Source organism: Danio rerio, chromosome 10 (genome assembly GCF_049306965.1).
Source record: "Danio rerio strain Tuebingen ecotype United States chromosome 10, GRCz12tu, whole genome shotgun sequence".
NCBI classification, from domain to species: domain Eukaryota; kingdom Metazoa; phylum Chordata; class Actinopteri; order Cypriniformes; family Danionidae; genus Danio; species Danio rerio.
This window is the reverse complement of record NC_133185.1, coordinates 12,447,190-12,466,019: the sequence shown is the minus strand read 5'-3', so window position 1 is coordinate 12,466,019 and position 18,830 is coordinate 12,447,190. Positions and strand designations below refer to the sequence as shown.

Here is an 18,830-nt window from a genome sequence, read left to right as displayed (position 1 = left end):
AAAATATTTTCTAAATTGTCAAGCAGGAATTTGTCTATAGCTTTAATTACGAAGACAAAAAAATATTAAAAATAACAAAAATAAAATTTCAAAAATACAAAGATAAAAAGAGCAGCATTTTGCTAAATATAATAGTCCTATATATGGTTTATATTGCGCTGTATGTTATATTCGTTTTTATTTTACTTGATGCATTCGTTATTTAATGTTTGAATGCTGAAAGAAATAACAGCCATCATTTAAATGGTTATTTTACCATCAAAATATAGCTAGTATATTTTATATCATTATCAACTTGTAATGTAATGTATTGTATATTTATATATCGCATTTATTGTGTATGGCCATACACAAAAGCCCTTCACAATCATGAGCAGGGTCTCTCCACACCACCACCAATGTGCAGCATCTACTTGGATGATGCGACGGCTGCAACAGGACAACGGCACCAGTGCGCTCACCACACACCAGCTATTTGTGGAGTGGAGAGACCGTTATAGAGCCAATTCAGTGGATGAGGATGATTGGGAGGCCATGACAGGAAGGGCCGATTGAGGGACTTTGGCCAGGACACCGGGTTACACCCCTACTCTTTCACGAGAAGTGCCATTGGATTTTTAATGACCACATTACTTTTGATATAAAACCGCTGTGTAATTTAACTGATTGTTAAATAAAATAATTTTAGTGTTATATTTTGTATTAGTGAAAGTGCCTGCTGACTTTTGACAAGGCCTGTCAAAATATATATTTCTGCAACTATTATACAAATGCATTATTATTGTTGCATTGTCATTGTTTATTTTTCTGTACAGAGATTTGAAATATATTTATTTCCCCTCCAATCATTTTTTTTCATCACATTACATTTTTAAAATTTGCCCAGAGCTGCTCAACATATTACATCTAAATAAATAAAGGTGCTGTGACATGTATTTATGTTTAGCACCCTGAGAGAGTGGCATAAAGAATGGTTCAGAACCAAAGTGAAAAAGCGGCTACAGACAGACATAGACAAAATTGTTGGTACTGTTTAGTTTTATGCAGGCCAGTATTATTATTTTGACTTTTTTAATACTTCTTTTGTTAAAGCTAAATTTGAAAGCAATATCTGATTTTCATTAGTTTATTTTCAGTCATTTTTTATTAATCATTACTTTTTTCATGTTATTTTAGTGACAGTCTGCTGTAGATTTTATTTAATAGAAGGGTACCCGACACTAAACTGAGGCATTTTATTGATTATCCCGCTTATTGTGTTGTCATTTGCCTAGTTATAGACGATTTAAAATAAATTATTCTTTACAGCTCATTATTTGACTACATTTTTATCAGTTGTGACATGTTAGATATCCTAGTCTCCACTTTTCAATTAGTTAGAAGCAAACAGAAAGAAAGATTATATACGTGCGTGTAAATGACAGCCATATCTAATAGCACATATAATGTATTAACTACCTTCAAATATTTTTGTGCATATTGTGAGGTGGTTGATCAGCATCAGCTGTCTAATGAAGCACAGGTGCATATACATGTACATTTTATACTGTTTAAATGTCCAATCCAAATGGAAATCTGCCATATAAATACTTTAATCAGAATAAAAATGCTCAAATCTAATGAAATTGTAATCTGTTTGAGAGGGGTTGGTGTTATGATATGTTAATGAAGGACTTGCTCTGCTTTTTCCAGGACAACCGTGTGCACATTGGCCCAAAGATGGAGATTCGAGTTGTGACTTTAGGTTTAGATGGAGCTGGCAAAACTACTATTCTCTTCAAACTGAAGCAGGATGAGTTTATGCAGCCCATACCAACTATAGGTATCCACATCTTACTGCTGTACATGAACAAACATGCATTTACAATTGAAGTCAAAATTATTAGGCCTCCCTGTGAATTGTTTTCTTTTTCAAATATTTCCCACATGATGTTAAACAGTGCAAGGATTTTTTAATAGTATTTCCTATAACTTTACATCTAATGCTCATTTAAATTTTACATTTTTTTGCAAGGTTTTTGTGGTGTTGTAGTCCTTTATTTCACTAGTCCAAATGTAATTTGCGTTATTATATCTACAAATAAGACCAACATGCAATAGCTAATTAGCTTTCTGAGACTCAGACTCATGTGACGCCATCACAGAGTTTGCGCAAGTTCTCTTTAGGTGCTTGCGACATGATTTCGGCTGGCGGGGCACACACAATTTTTTTCCAGCGAACAGTTCGTGCTGCGCCACGTTTCATTTGAGTCAAATATAAATGAATAGATTTTTTCTTAAACATGTACGATCATAGCGAAATTTAGATGAACAATAATTTTTAGCTAGAAATTGCAACAGCAGTGGGAAAGAAAGAAAGTTTTTGTTAAAAAGTTTGGAAAAACTTAAGGGATAAGTTTGCTAAAACCAAAAGAGGTCATGGCAAAAGTTAATAACTGGAAAAGAATATTTGAACCTATCAGTTTACAATATACTGATGCCCTGTTTTTCTAGGCTTTATTGGTGATAATGGTCAGGATTGTTGGAACATTATTGTCTTTTTAGCTTATCAGTAGAGGACAGAAACTAAACAGCCAGTAATGTGTGAATTGTTGAGTGAGCAAAAAAAAATAAAAAAATCAGTATTTTTTTTTTTAGCAAGTGTACTTTATTATTATTATTTTGCGGGGGTTTTTCCATAATAAAAAATAGAATTGTAGAGCAACCCTTGTTCTGTAGTCATTAATATTTAAACAAACTTAAATAAGTACAACTGTCCGAGATATGAACAAAAGCAAGTGATGCATCACAGATTGTTTTTAACAAAAATCTTGAATGGTTATAAAAAACTTTATAATCATTATAATAAATAATAAAAAATAACTAGTTCTTAAACGATATTAATATTACGTATTTCTGGAAACTTCCTGCTTCTCTGTTTATTCGTCTGAGTTTATGGTGGCTTTCTTTTGACCACCCCTGTCGTTTGAGCATCATCCGTTTGTGAAGGTGTTTTGTGAAGTGAAGGTGCGTGATGCGACTCCAGGCGAAAGTATAAATCAGCCTAAAGATGATTGTTTTTTTCCCTGTAGTTTAAAAAGTGCATCTAACCTGTCTTCAGTACTGTTTAAATTGAATAAACTTAGATTTGACACTATGATATCTGCAGAAACCCTAAAATGTCACTTTCAGCTGAATACTAGTAGCATGAAAAATATCTAGTAAAATATTATGTACTGTCATCATAACAAAGATAAAAGTAATGTTATTAGAAATGAGTTACCATAACTGTTATGTTTAGAAATGTGTTGAAAAAAATCTCTCCGTTAAACAGAAATTGGGGAAAAATATACTGGGAATAATTCACGAGTGATAGTAATTCTGACTTCAACTGTATATCTGGATAATAAATGATCCCCTCTCTCTTTTGTAGGTTTTAATGTAGAAACCGTTGAATACAAAAACCTGAAATTCACCATCTGGGATGTGGGTGGAAAGCATAAACTGCGCCCGCTGTGGAAACACTACTATCTGAACACACAGGGTAATGTGCTGCTCATATTCTTGCAGTATTCAGTGTGGATATGTTCCTAATGCAATTCATGGATTATTGAGTGTGTATGACTGAATCTGAGGATTTTTGTTTTGTCTTTCCAGCGGTGGTGTTTGTGATTGACAGCTGTCACCGAGACCGGCTGATGGAATCTCACAGTGAGCTGGCCAAACTGCTGACGGAGAAAGAGCTTAGAGATGCCCTGCTGCTCATCTTCGCCAACAAACAGGTGAGAGACATCAAATCCTGAGGATAATCTCTTTTGTAGTAACTTCATACTTTTGTGCTTACTTTTGTGTCCTGATTTGAAGGATGGATCAAGTATATATTTCACACCCTTTTGTCATTTGTATGCATTGTATTCATAAACTATAATTAGCTGAAATGTTAAAATTTTATAAAAAGCATGTTCAAGTTTAGCAAATATTACAGGAATCAAATATATTTTTGGAGTTTTTTTTTTTATTCAATTTTGAGAGGTCTGTTTATCTGTTTTAATGAACCAAAATCAAATTAAGAATTGAAAAAATAGCATGCAAATCAGAATTTCATCAAATCAGTTATATATCAGTGTTTCCTATAGGATTTTTTCCAGCTGTGGAGGCAGATCTTTTACACTGATCTTTCAACTACCTATGGTGTTATTTCAATTACCAATTTCATAAGCGCAGTATTACAAGTCGAGAACGCATTTATATCATACAGTTTTAAAAACTATAACTGCATCAACCTGAATTCAAACTCATTGGACCTTAGCATGCACCCGTCACATGGCGCTACGCAAGTGTCATTTTGACGTTTTGCACCATGCTGTTTAAATAGCAAATGCATTTGCGCTCGTGTATCGTGTATGTATTATTAGTAGTATCATTTATTATATGCATATTTATATTTGTTTTATTAAAGACAAGCGTAGATTTGTCTACCTGTCAAGTCATAGACCATATGGGGCATAGCATGTGTTCGGATATAACTCAGTTGTTTGACCACACTTTGTTACTGTTCATTTATTCGTTTGCTGGAAATTACAGTTGAATTTAGAAATAGTTTTGAAACAAATCTTTGCACTTAACAAAAATAAATAAATATGTAGGCTAATAGATGTCTGTGCGAACAACACTTTTCTTTATCCACGAAAGAAAGTGAAAGTAAAGGCCAATTGAAGGAGGCTCATCTCTCATTTTTGCTCTGCAGATGGTCTGTTTAACTGTTTTCTAGCTAGTGAAACATTCAGTTTTACCACTTACAAATTCAGCCATGTAAATGGCAAATGCGCCATGGCGTAATGCAACTGACTCTTAAAGGGAATGGGAGATGAGACTCTGATTGGTTTATTCTCAATACACACCCATACCTCATTAAGAAAATAAGCTGAACTCTGTTAGACCATGCGTTGCGGCGCAGAGCGGATTTTTCCGTCCTTAAAATAGCAAAAGTAGATTTGAATATGGCCTTAATGCTTTTGCGCCCTTTGCTTCAGACTTTGCGTCTAGATTGTTAAAATAGAGCCTTTTATCTCCACATGCTTGTCAGGAACTCTCACCAACCCCACTTAAGCCTGGTTTATACTTCTGCATCAAGTGACCGGCGTAACCCACGGCGCATGCAACCCGCGTAGCTGTGCATTTATACTTCTGCGCGCTGTCTCTTTTGGTCTGCATTAACACTTCCGAAACGCTACTTGGCAGTGAGATGTAAATGTTTCTCTGTGTCGAGTTTTTTCGCTGCTGTTTTGTTTTCCTGAACACTTCCGGGATGTACAAGTGGCTCAAACTCGCTCATTTTGAGGCAGGAACCAGCAGACGTGCAACAACTTTAACTGAGGTAAACACAAAACAAAACTTTCCATCCGGAGCTCCTTCACGGGACTCCACACTTGTAAACAATCGCTCCATCAGGCTCGCACCATTCACGTGGCTCTCAGTCCCGCCCAGGCTCGTCATCGATATCAAGCCGACCAATCACAGAGCTTGCGCTACGCGTCGTTGCGACGTGTAGTTACATTTTTTGAGAGGTGCACGTCAGCGACGGCCACGGCGAAGGACTATGCGTCAGCGCCGTAGCATACGCCGGCGTTTGACACCGAAGTATAAATCAGCCTTAAATCACTTGAAACCTCAAATCTATATAACATGGAGTTTAATTCCTCAATTTACGTTTACTTTTTCTATGTTGAAGTTGTTCCAGAGCAAAACATTAGAAATTTGTGTTTTTCCACTTACAAATTCCGTTATGTAAATAGCAAAAAATGCGACGCAACTGACTCTTGGCTCGTAAATGAGTTGGCTATAGCTGAGATGTTGCTCTTGCACAGCCAACGATCTTTGTATTTTATTTAAATAAAATGGGTTTAAATAAAATTGTATTTTATTTAAACCCACTTATTTAAAATATTGGGCTGGGCTATATATATATATATATATATATATATATATATATATCAGAGGTGGAAAGTAACGAATTACATTTACTCACGTTACTGTACTGTACTCACGTTACTACTAAAACTGTAGTTTTTTTGAAAATTTTTACTTTTTAAAGTAGTGTTTAAAATCTGTAATTTTACTTTTACTTAAGTATTATTTGTCTAAAGTATTGTACTTTGCTACATTTTAAATCATATGCGTTACTGAGTAAAAAATAAATATATAAAGAAATGCAACAGAAAAAGAAAAAGGAAATTGCGCCCGGAAACCACGTCACTGCAGCAGCAGCGTGAGAAATATCTGCGGAAACTGGTCTATTCACTGTTGCTGGAGTTGGATTTGTCGCCGGAGTTTAGAAAGTTTATCAGCAAAATGCCTATCAACCCCAACAATGACAAGGTAAGCTACATGGGGACAGTTTAGAATGCTTAGTATAAAAGCATCTCCAATCCCTTGTTTAATGTAATGTTTGCACTTGTTAGAATATAAAATCTATTCACTAACGCTAAAGTTTGATCATCTTCCGTAGATCTTACGCTGACATGTGTCCTATTGCGCAAATCCCACAGTGTGCATTGTATATGGTTGCCATGGCAGCCTAAAGCCCTAAACTGACACATCTGTCACTTACTCGTGTCACTTACTCGTCCTTGCTTGTAATAGGCCTAAGCATGTTTGATTCTCTTCCTTATGTTGAACACAAAAGAAGATATTTGTAAGAATGCGGTATAGCTGTATCTAATGACTTCCATAGTATTTGTTTTCTCCTGCTATAAAAGTTGTGACGCAACCGCGGCTTGCGCTTGTTGTCTGAGACACTTCACTGCACTTGATCCGCGATAAAGATCATTACTATGCGGTAAACAAAGCAGCGCACACATGAAATGATAAAGACTGTGATGGATGCGGGGAGACTTTTTTTTTGCACGCGCAATGAGAGCTGAAGCTTTATACAGAGGACAATCGCCTGTTATGTCATGTCGTTTAGTTTTTAATTGTCAGCATGATGTAAGCCTTTTTATTAAGATTTATACAATATAGTTATAATGACATTTATACATTATCAAACTAGTGTGCAACTTAAGCAAAACCAATACTAAAACTGTTTTAAATTATTTTGTTTTTGTAGTTTGGGCCAAAACAAATGTTTGTTGCATTTTTAATAGTTTAAGTTCATTTGATTGACTATATAAAAATCTGTGGATATTATAAATACATATATTAGATAAAATAAAATTGCTACCTTTTACTGTAAAAAGTCCTCTTCAGAAGTGATTAAGGTTAGTACACAGTCATAGCCATACATGCAAAGCTATATATATATATATATAATGTGTAAAAGGTGAAGCACTATGAATATATATTTAAAAGAAAATATGTCAAATAAATGATCAGATCTCTGTGTGGAGCACAGGCTGTTAGACTCCTTGTGCAAACAAAAATCTTTCAGAATAATTACAATTAATAGCAAAATGTATTTGGAATCATATTGAAAATTCATACTTTAATTCATAAGAGTCATACTTTATTATGGTTATTTTGGTTGAAGTAACCTTAAAGTAATACAAAGTAGTGTAATGCATTTCTGAGATATTAATATTGTAATGTAATCAATTACAAAAAAAACATGACAGTAACTTTTAATATATAATGTATTACATTTTGGAAGCAACTTTCCCATCTGTGTTTGTAACATTGCTAATGTTAGTTAGCACAAGATTAGATATTAACGGGGATTTGGAGCAAATTTGTTTATGCACAATGGGCTCTATGCACAGCTAGAGTTTTCAACCCAACGGTAAACTTCTAATAAACTGACAGCTCAATGTGAGTATTTTCAATTTCACAAGGTTATTTTTACATCATCAATGTTGTAACGTAATTACAATACATTCAGTTAAATAGATTTAAGCATTCATTTAGTTGTTCAAGCGAAAAATTAGATGAATGATGGTGTAACCACAAGCGCTGTCAGTAGTAATAGGCTAGTGCAGAAATTCCATTGAAAATACTGCGGGTAAAGCCTAGATCAGACACGCGGCCGGATGCGCGCTATGCACATCAATTAGCAGCATTTATGACACTATATAACAATAGGCGAAACAGTGGCGCATTAGGGAGTGCTGTTGCCCCACAGCAAAAAGGTCGCTGGTTCAAGCCTCGGCTGGGTCAGTTGGTGTTTCTTTGCATATTCTCCCTGTCTTCGCATGGGTTTCCTCTGGGCGCTGCGGTTTCCCCCACAGTCTAAACACATGCGCTATAGGGAAATTGGGTACGCTAAAAATTTTCTAGTGTATGAGTGTGAATAAGTGTGTGTGGGTTTCCCAGTGATGGGTTGCATTTGGAAGGGCATCTGCTGCGTAAAACTTGATTAATAAAGGGACTAAGCCAAAAAAGAAAATGAATGAATAAATATATATAAATAATTTATATCTTTACAGTTCTGTGATGGTTGGGTTTAGGGTTGGGTGGGGGTAGAAAAAAATACAAATTATTGGGTAATTTAATAAACAGCTAAAAAATTCTACTGTATGTTACTGTGACTGTTGGGTTTAAGTTGGGTTGGGGTAGACGTTGATAAAATACAACAAATGTGAAATTTAAATAATGAAAATAATTTTCGTTAACTTTCTGCCGCAACTGTATCCTATCTAGCAACAACCAAAATATTGGGGTAAAACAAAACTATTATATTTTAAAGACATGGCGGAAGGAAATAGACTTTAATGCAGTGCTTTTTGTCTGATCTGAAACCCACTTCATATCGTATATCTAACAGGCAGTGAAGATCTCTGATATTTCAAGAGTTCACACTTAGCTGATGATTGATTATTGAAATTTAGATTTAACGATTAACTTGTTGTACATGTTTTTGGAATGTGGGAGGAAACCGGAGAACCCGGGGAAAACCCACGCAAGCACGGGAAGAACATGCAAACTACACACAGAAACGACCACCGGCCTGTTAAGGAACTAGAACCGGTGACGTTCTTGCTGTGAGGCGACAGTGCTAGTCACTGAGCCACCGTGCTGCCCTATGGAGGGAAAGGTGAAAAGGTAGGGGTGGAAGGGGGGATTCTTCAAATCGAAGATGACTGTAGTGAGAAATCCCTGGCTCTTTATAGTGGTTAGGAATGGCCTGATTGGTGGATCAAGCATGCTAAAGCAGAACCAGCCGTGTTCAATCATAATCACGTGCTCCTCTCGAAATTAGTTTATGAATAAACTTCACTTCAAGAGTTCACACTTAGCTGATGATTGATTATAAGCAAGTTTGGCATGCTGTCCCGGGAGAGAGCCCTGAGCCCGAAGGTTCTTGAGCCCTGGGCTCCCTCCCGTTTGGAGGTAGAGAGGGGAGCCTCGAGCTCAGGTAGATCTCGACAACTCCCCAAAATGCTCCGCTCGGGACAGCAGCCGCGTATTTGAAGAACCCCCCAAAAGGCACATGAGATTAATGCCATATCCGGCTGCTGAAAAGTGATACAGAAATAGCTTGGAGGAGCAACAGAGACTGGTGTGGGTGTAAAATTTAACTGAAAGTGCTTATGTATGACTATGTGTGCTCCTGGGGCCGGTTAATTGTAAGGACCAGCAGGAGAGTGAGTGGGGTAAGTGTAAAGGTTTAAAACATATGTGGTGAGTTTCGTAAAGGTTTAGTATAGTAGTGATGGAAAATGAAGCTGTAAGGTTCTGCGGAGCTGTAGCTGCAGATGAGAAGCGGTTAACTGATTAACCGCTTTGGCAGTCCAATGGGGGGTGTGTCAGTAGTGGTATGGATAAATGGTAGTGTGTGTGAGCTCCGGTGGAGCGACACTGCTGCAGCAGTGGTGCAGGGGGGATGAAGCTCGGCGGAGCGTCTCTGCGACTGCAGAGGTGCGGTGGTAGTCAGTACTAAGGGGAAGAATACGCTTCTGCAGCAGCGTTTTAACTGCTTTAGCAGTGCTGGGAGTGACAGAAGTGGTATAAGTGTAATGGAAGTGTGCATGAGCTCCAGCAGAGCGTCACTGCTGCAGCAGTGGTGCAGGGGATGTAAATGATGCTCGGCTGAGCGTCTCTGCTGCTGCAGAGGTGCAATGGAAGTCAGTATCTGGAAGGGAAATACGCCTCCGCAGGGACGTTTAACTGCTTTAGCAGTGCTGGAGAGTGTATCAGTATTGGGTTGCTAAATGAAAGTGTATATGCGCTCGCTGAGCGTCACTGCTGCGGCAGTGATGTGGAGGGGAGTGATGCTCGGCTGAGCGTCTCTGTGACTGCAGAGGTGCGGTGGTAGTCAGAACTAAGGGGAAGAATACGCTTCTGCAGCAGCGTTTTAACTGCTTTAGCAGTGCTGGGAGTGACAGAAGTGGTATAAGTGTAATGGAAGTGTGCATGAGCTCCAGCAGAGTGTCACTGCTGCAGCAGTGGTGCAGGGGATGTAAATGATGCTCGGCTGAGCGTCTCTGCTGCTGCAGAGGTGCAATGGAAGTCAGTATCTGGAAGGTAAATACGCCTCCGCAGAGACGTTTAACTGCTTTGGCAGTGCTGGAGAGTGTATCAGTAGTGGATTGCTAAGTGGAAGTGTATATGCGCTCGCTAAGCGTCACTGCTGCGGCAGTGATGTAGAGGGGAGTGATGCTCGGCTGAGCGTCTCTGCGGCTGCAGAGGTGCGGTGGAAGTCAGTATCTAAAAGGAAGTGCACTTTGGAGAGCTGATTAACAGCTGTGTAGCAGATAGGAATCAGGCACAGTAGAGCGACTCTGTGGCTGCAGGGGTGCATAGGTATTCAGAGTCTGGTGCATTATATGTGTGAAAGCAATACATGTTCCCGCTAAGCCTTTACAGCTGTATTAAAGCGGGGAGTGTGGTGATGGAAAATAAATTGATACTACAATGCAATGTAATTAAGTGGAGCTGCTGTAAAGGTGTGATGGTGGTTAGTATGTAAGCAATACGAGTTCCCGCTAAGTCTTTATGGCTGTATAGTTGCGGGGAGTGTGGTGATGGAGAATAAATTGATGCTACAATGCAATGTAATTAAGTGGAGCTGCTGTAGAGGTGTAATTGTAGTCAGTATGGAAGCAATACGAGTTCCCGCTACGCCTTTACGGCTGTATTATTGCGGCGGAGTGTAATAATGGTTAAATTTTTTGAAAAGTGTACATGTGAGCTCTTAATTAGCTTCACTGCTGTGGCAGTGGGAGCTTGGGGCTACCCCTGTGGGAGTCCGAGCTGCGGAGAATGAGTGCAAGTGAAATTGAAAAATTATGAAGAGGAAGAGAAGGGAAGTTTAATAAAATAAAAAGGAAAGTTTAGTAAAAATAAGTCCTATGCAACTAAGACAGAAAGTAGGAAGAACAGACAGAGTCGTGCTGCTTAGAAACTAGGTTGAAGTCTGCAACCGAGAATCAGCTGGGCTTCTCTGAGGAAATATTGGCTGAGGCAAATTGAGGATTTAAAGGTGTTAGAGGACCAATGACAGAGTTTATATCTGTTGTTGGAAGACTGTTCAGGCAGGGCGTCACTGCTGCAGCATTGGTGCAGGGGAAAAAATAAATCTCAGCAGAGCTTCTCTGCAGTTACAGAAGTGCAATAAAATCAGTGGTGCAGAGAATTAAGGCTAAACAGCCGTCTCTGCAGTTGCAGCTCAGGCAAAGCTTAACTGTTGCAGCAGTGGTGCAGAGGGAGAATAAGGCTCGGCAAAGCGTCTCTGCAGTAGCAGAGGTGCAGTGGTACTCAGTATTAGAGCCTCACACGGAAATACTAAGTACTATTAGCAGTGATATTTAGAGATGAAAGTAAAAAAGGGGCTCAGCTAGAGCGTCACTGCAGTTGCAGTGATGTTAATGGGGTGTATAGTTAAGTGGAGCACCTAAACAGTCGATATTAGTAAGTTTTGAGTGCTCCCGCAGGGACGTTAAATACTGCCTTTAGTGATATGTAAAGATGAAGGTGAATAAGGCATATGCTAGAGGGTCACTGCGGTAGCAGTGATGCTTTGGGTGTGCAACTCTGCGGAGCATTTCTGCGGCTGCAGTGGTGTAGTGGGCCAGTATGGAGGCAACTTGTGCTTCCGCAGAAGCATTTACTGCTGTATTAGTGCGGGAAGTGCAACGATAGTGGTATTTAGAAAATTTGTAAGTGTATGCAAGCTCATTTAGAACGTTCCTGTTGCAGCAACTGAAACTCAAGACAACCCCTGAATTGGTCCGAGCTGTGGTGAATGAAAGTGAATAGAAGTATAGGATAGTTTAAATTTGGAGAGAAAAAGTTAAAGCTAGAAAAACAGGGAAGGGTAGTGAAGGAGCTCCTATGTTAAATAGGAAGGGAAATAGGAAGGAAATGACAGAGTCATACTTCATACCCGATAATGCATGATGGTGGAAGTTGGCTGTAGAGGATCGGCTGGGCTTCCCCGAGGTGGTATTGCTCTTCTGTGGTGTAAAAAATGCTAAGAGGTTTAGAACCAGGGCCGGAGTGGGACACCTTTTCAGCTCTGGAGTTTCAAGCCTCAGACAAGCCCACCTCAGTTCACGACTGGCTATATTAAAATAAGTAAATTAAATATTTCCAAATCAGTTTCTAATGGCACTATCATGTTTTTTTTTTTTTTTTTTTTGAGAAAACTGCTGCTTTAGAACTTCAAATGTTCTACAACCCTAACAGTATTAGATGTCTTATCAATAAAAATGAAAACACTAAATTACTCTAGCAAGGATCGAACCCGGGTCCGCGGCGTCTTAACCTAACGTGCTAACCACTCGACCACGACAAAAGAGAAAAGTTGCGGTAAAATAATGAATAAAAAGGCTGTGGTCAAGTAAATAAATTAAAAAGGTGTCACTGCTAAGAGCAACAGATTCTGGAGCTAGGGGCACCGGCCCTCGCGGCCAAAAAAAAGGACCGGCCCACCGGGAATTCTCCCGGTCCTCCCGATTAGCCAATCCGGGCCTGTTTAGAACGGGTGTGTGGGGGAACGGATATCATCCTGCATCCCTTCATCCTGCGAAGATAGATCAGATATGGTTAGGTGTATTGTTGGATTGAAATGTCATACTTAGTTCAGAAGACTTAAATTAAAAAGGCTAGTGTGAATATGGCATCGAGGGTGTGGGCAATGTGAGTGGAAAAGTGTCATTTGCAAAGAGTGTAAATGTATTTAGAAATGGATGTGGAGTGTAATAGGTTGGATGAGGGTCAGCTTCTGCAACCAGCTGACATGATCTCTGAAATGAGAAAAACAAAAGAGAATCAGAAATGACATTACAACATGGTACATGTGTGGCAAACACAAATTATTTTAGCTGATAACCATGCGGGGCGTCTTAAGAGCATGGGCAACTAAGTGTGGAAGTGCCTTTGTTAATGCATGGTACAAAGCCTCATTGTCGCAACGTGCAAAGATAGTAGAGGTAGGCATTTGTTCCTCCTAAGGATGGCAGATTAAATGGGAAATCTGCTCGTCTAGTGGTCCTGATGTACCTCTTGAAGACAGGGTAGGTGGAATTATAGTGGAGTTTAAACCCCTTGGTTTGTATCTAACGCAGAGTCAATTGATGAAACATCAGACATGTCAGAAATGTCCTCCTCTCATTCGTGGAAGTCAAAGCGGGAAGTTTGTTTCTTTGCCGTTTTCACATCTAACCAACTTGCCATTATAAGCTTATGGCTTATAAGTGTATGGACATGAGTCACTGGGGCATATTACGATTGGACTTCTATGCCTAATGCGTTGAATGTTTTTCAGTAGCAGAGTAAACTTTTTAGAAGTTAAACTGCTATCAGATGTGGCAGTGTTTTTTTTTTTGTTTTTTTTCTTGATTTATACATTTTATAATTATTTATTTTCTTTATTATTTATTTATTCATTCATTATGTATTTATTTATTAATCATCTGCCAACATCAAACCCTAAACTTAAAATTAATGTCACCATTTAGTAGTAATTGTGTAAATGTAATGATAATCATTCATGAGCTTGTCAAGAGAGAGGGTGGGACCATCTAAATTTTTTTTTTTTTTTTTTTTTTTTTTTTGAGAGTTCATTGGATGGTGACGCTTCTCCTTTCAGCTAGTGGCTCGAAGGAGTGTCAATCAAAGTTGCAGAAAAAGGCTGGCGGCCATTTTGTTTGCCAGAGAACTAGTGTTATGATTGGAGATGCTACTCTATTGAATGCACCACAGCGACTAGTTTGGAGGATTAACATGGATGTTTATCAATGTATGCATAAGTTGTGGACTGATGTTTTAAGGATTGGATTGTCTAGAACCTTGAATGAGAGGTGAGTCATTCTATTCACGCTAGAATCATCCTTTAAAGATGGATGTTTAATCTAAGTTGTAGTTTGTGAGGCTTCCCCTTAAAAAGTGTCATGTATGTTACCGCTGGTGCACCCCTAGAAGAGAGTTCAGCTTGGATCGCAGGCATCAAGAGTTTAGACAAAGTTCATGGATGGTGATCGAGTTTTTTACTGTGATCTTGTTGGAGAATTGGGTTGAAGACACAGAGATTGCATTGTGTGAGGCAATTTGAAGTAGAAGGTTGAGAAGTTGTAGTTGGATAAGTTGTTGAAGAAGTTGTTGTTGTTGTTGGAGAAGTTGTTGTTGTTGTAGCTGGAGAAGTTGTTGTAGCTGGAGAAGTTGTTGTAGCTGGAGAAGTTGTTGTAGCTGGAGAAGTTGTTGTAGCTGGAGAAGTTGTTGTAGCTGGAGAAGTTGATGTAGCTGGAGAAGTTGATGTAGCTGGAGAAGCAGTAGCAGTAGCAGTAGCAGTAGCAGTAGCAGCTGATGCAGAGCAGTGTGTTCTTCAAATCGAAGATGACTGTAGTGAGAAATCCCTGGCTCTTCATAGTGGTTAGGAATGGCCTGATTGGTGGATCAAGCATGCTAATGCAGAACCAGCCGTGTTCAATCATAATCACGTGCTCCTCTCGAAATTAGTTTATGAATAAACTTCACTTAAAGAAATCAGATTTTAAACGTGACAATTTTAAAATGGAAAAACGTTATCGGAAGCCATTAGGCTGCCTCGCTGAAAATTAAAAGTCTGTGTGCATATAGCCCATTTAGCTAACACAGAAGATGTTGCATGACAATTTTTGAATATGTATAAATTGTTAAATAGGATAATCTGTAAAACATTTTAAATAATATAGAATTTTTTGTTATTGGTCTTTAATTTTTAAAGTTACTTATACAAATACAAACAACTAGTTGGAGATTTATATCGTCTTGTCCTTTTTGAGTGAGTTACTCTTTACTTTTTACTCATGAGTACATTTTTAATGAGTTATTTTTTTTTACTTTTATTTAAGTAGATTCATAGACATGTAACTTTACTTTTACTTGAGTAAAATTTTTTGTAAGTAACAGTTCTTTTACTTGAGTACAAGACTTTATTACTCTTTCCACCTCATATATATATATATATATATATATATATATATATATATATATATATATATATATATATATATATATATATATATATATATATATATATATACATACACACACACACACACACATATATATATATATATATATATATATATATATATATATATATATATATATATATATATATATATATGAGAGCCCAATGCAAACTGACCTTATTTTAATGACAAATGTTTAATAATACTGCTAATTTACATTTTTATTTAATTTATGCATATGCAATGAATGTAAGCCTGCTAACTGTTCAAATGACAGAATATGTAAACTTAGTTTATATATGTAATTAAATAATAATAATAGTTAAAAGTCTGGGTGCTTGTCCACAGAGGGCTTTTATTTTGAGAGCTACGTCACGAGCTCAGATTTGGATAACCAATCAAAGGAAAGTTGGCATTTTATCACCGCCTACATGTGTATAATGAATTTTGAAGTCATTTATCCATTTTTTACCCTAAATTTAAAAAAATGAAAATGGAGCCAAAATTTCATTTTTTTTTTTTTTCAATACTTGTGAGCAAATGAAAAACAGCCGTTTTCTTCAGTTTCCTTTTTTGTTTAAAAACTGATATGGATTGGACGGAAGATACCCTAATTCTATAACCTATAACACACCTATAGCTAGTTAAGAAAATAAGCTCAACCCTTTTAGACCATGCGCCACAACGCAAAGTGGATTTTTCTGTCCTTAAATTAGCAAAAATGGATTCCGAAACGCCCTTAATGCATTTGTGCCCTGCACCCCACGCTTTGCACTTTGTGCATGGATCGTCAAAATAGAGCCCTAGGTGTCTATAGTGACAGGTTTCGAAGCTTCGACTGTTTTGGTGTTTCATGAAGTCTCGCTCAGCCCACCACAGCTGACAACATTGTCATTTGTATTAATTTGTTTAGTTTTCATCTGGATTTTAAACTCCTGTTCAAATGTTTCTAATTGGTGTCTCTGTAGGACGTCCCTGGTGCAGTGTCTGTGGAGGAGATGACAGAGCTTCTCAGCTTGCACAAACTGTGCTGCGGGCGCAGTTGGCACATTCAGGGCTGTGATGCCCGCAGTGGGATGGGACTCCATGAGGGCCTGGACTGGCTCTCTCGCCAGCTGGTGGCTGCTGGGGTTCTGGATGTGGCCTGAGGGACTCTTCTACTCAAAAGACTTAAACCTGAAGCCTGTCCATGTCATTTGCACAGTCACTCAGATTATGTTTACCCACAATACCACGTCTTCATCCATTAGTAGATATACTACTGTGCTTGTGGCTCAATGGTGTACATAAATAGGAGTGCTTTAAGGGGTTAGTTCACTCCAAAATGACAATTGCTGTTTCAAAGACATTTTATGAAGATGGTTTTAATTGAAATTATCAGATTTCTTTCTCTCCTCGCGTTTTGGGTAAAAAGAATTTCAATGAAGAGACAGAAATGGTTCAAATTTGATTAAAAAATATATTGATTTGTGTTCTGAAGTCTAATTAAAGTGTTATCTGGTGGAAACAATATAATGGTGAACAAATATAACAGCAGAATTTTCATTTTGGAGTGAACAAGGCAACATGCTGCTGGTTACAAAGTATGATATTTTGACTCTCCACTTTGTCGAAATGTTTGTTTTTTACAAAGGAGAGTCAAAAACTCTATTTGCAGATGCTGTCCTTTAAGTTTAAGCTGCATGATTCTTTTTAAAACAAGTAAACTAATCAAACTTACTGTCAACGTCTGGTTAAAGGAATAGTTTACCCAAATATTATCATTTATCATTCTTTTTTCCTTAGAACAGAAAATAAATCATTTCGAAGTTGCCATTGACATCCATAGTAGGAAAAACAAATACTGTGGAAGCCAAAAGCTGTGTTTTCCAACATCCTTCAGCATATCATTGTTTATGTTCAACAAAAGACAGAACTTAAACAGGTTTGAAAGAAGTGGAGGATGAGGAAATGATGTTTTCGTTTTTGTGTGGACTATCTATTTAACCATGCTCTTCTTTTTATTGTAAGTTCACTCATTTTGGTCATTTAATAGTTACTAATGAGATATTTTAAGCATATATAGTAGATGTGCTTAAGCAAATATTGTTCATTTTTGTACAGACGCCCTCATAAAATCCCTACAGTATTGCGTGGAAATGGCACAAGGTCTAAGTAGATCTATCAAAGGTTTTAATCGTAGGTAAATCCCCTTAGGTACAGATGAAACTAAGCATCAGATAGCCTCCAGATTAATGGTTTCAGCAATGTGAAGTGCCTGTTGACGTGTCTGATTAGCTACTCAAATACTAGGAAAGTTCATGTGATCAAATCTATTGCCTTTGTTTAAAAGTTACATGGGGTGACTTCTCATAAAACATGTATATGTTCCCTATAATTTTTTTTAAAAACGTTATTTTTTTTTATTGTAAACATTATTACCTAGCAGTTTACTAACATATTTTATATTCTCTTAGAATTAGTTCACCCAAAAAAGAAATCCAGGAGTTCTCTCGTCCTCCATAGACTGTAGCAATCCTGATATGTTTAAAAAGGAGCCATAATTACTAATCAAAATGTTGCATGTGACTTCAGTGGTTCAACTAAATTCATACAGAGCTTAATAAACACTTTAATTTGAAAATCGTATTCTTATTAATTTAAAATGTTTAGGCATTTTATTAAACAGTGGAGTAATAAAAATTATCACTAATAATTATATACATACTTATTGGTTATGAAAATGTGAGTGACAAAAAAAAAAAGCAAGCGTCATTTAATTTCCATTATCCAAAATAAGTTTTTATTTTGAATTTGGGGACCTACACATTTGTTGTAAGATTCACCCATTATTATCAATGTCATCAGCTGTTTTTTTTTTTTTTATAGCTTTTGTGAATTTCTTGAGGCTTTAAATGAGCCTGTAAATATTTATTTGTGGTCTTAAGACTGGTGCATGGGTGTAGGTGTTTTCACCGTGTGTGGAAAAATATGGATGTGTTTGTGGCAAGAAATGTTACTGCTTATTTATATTTTAAAAGGAGGATTGTAGTCATCATGGATAAAACAAATGTAGTTTAATTTCATCAGCTTAATATTCGGCTAGATATTCATTTGTTGCAAAAAGCCTCTCATCTTAGTATATTTAAAAAAAAAAAAGGCAGATGTTGTTACATTATATTAACTCGTTTATCAATTTAATGCAAATGTGGCTGTATGTAAATGACAGTTTAGTTTTAGGAACCATCCTTTGGTTTGAAACGTTGCTCCTCATTGCTATGTAATGTTAACTATATTTAGGTGAAAAGCATGTGTAAAGATTCCCCCTAGCCCTGGCGCAGGACCCTCTGAAGTTGTAAAAGATGTTGTTGTAAATGTGAGATCTGGAAGCCTCTCGAGAAGCACAGTGCACACCCATTTGTTGATAGCTTTTTGTATAACCATTCATAATATTATGCTATTAAAAACAAAGCTGAAAACACT

General features: G+C 37.4%; 1 protein-coding gene across 3 annotated transcripts in view; it reads left to right on the top strand.

Annotated features, from left to right (window-relative positions):
* trim23 (tripartite motif containing 23) overlaps nt 1–18,826 on the top strand; it is a 51,846-nt gene extending 33,020 nt beyond the window's left edge. For 2 of the 3 annotated variants that reach the window (XM_005155602.6, XM_073914169.1), the window contains 4 exons: nt 1,693–1,822; nt 3,413–3,523; nt 3,637–3,761; nt 16,337–18,826. In XM_005155602.6, the coding sequence (XP_005155659.1) occupies nt 1,693–1,822; nt 3,413–3,523; nt 3,637–3,761; nt 16,337–16,516 (546 nt within the window). In that variant the 3' untranslated portion in view covers nt 16,517–18,826. 3 annotated transcript variants of the gene reach the window in all.
* Nucleotides 18,827–18,830: the final 4 nt, after the last annotated feature.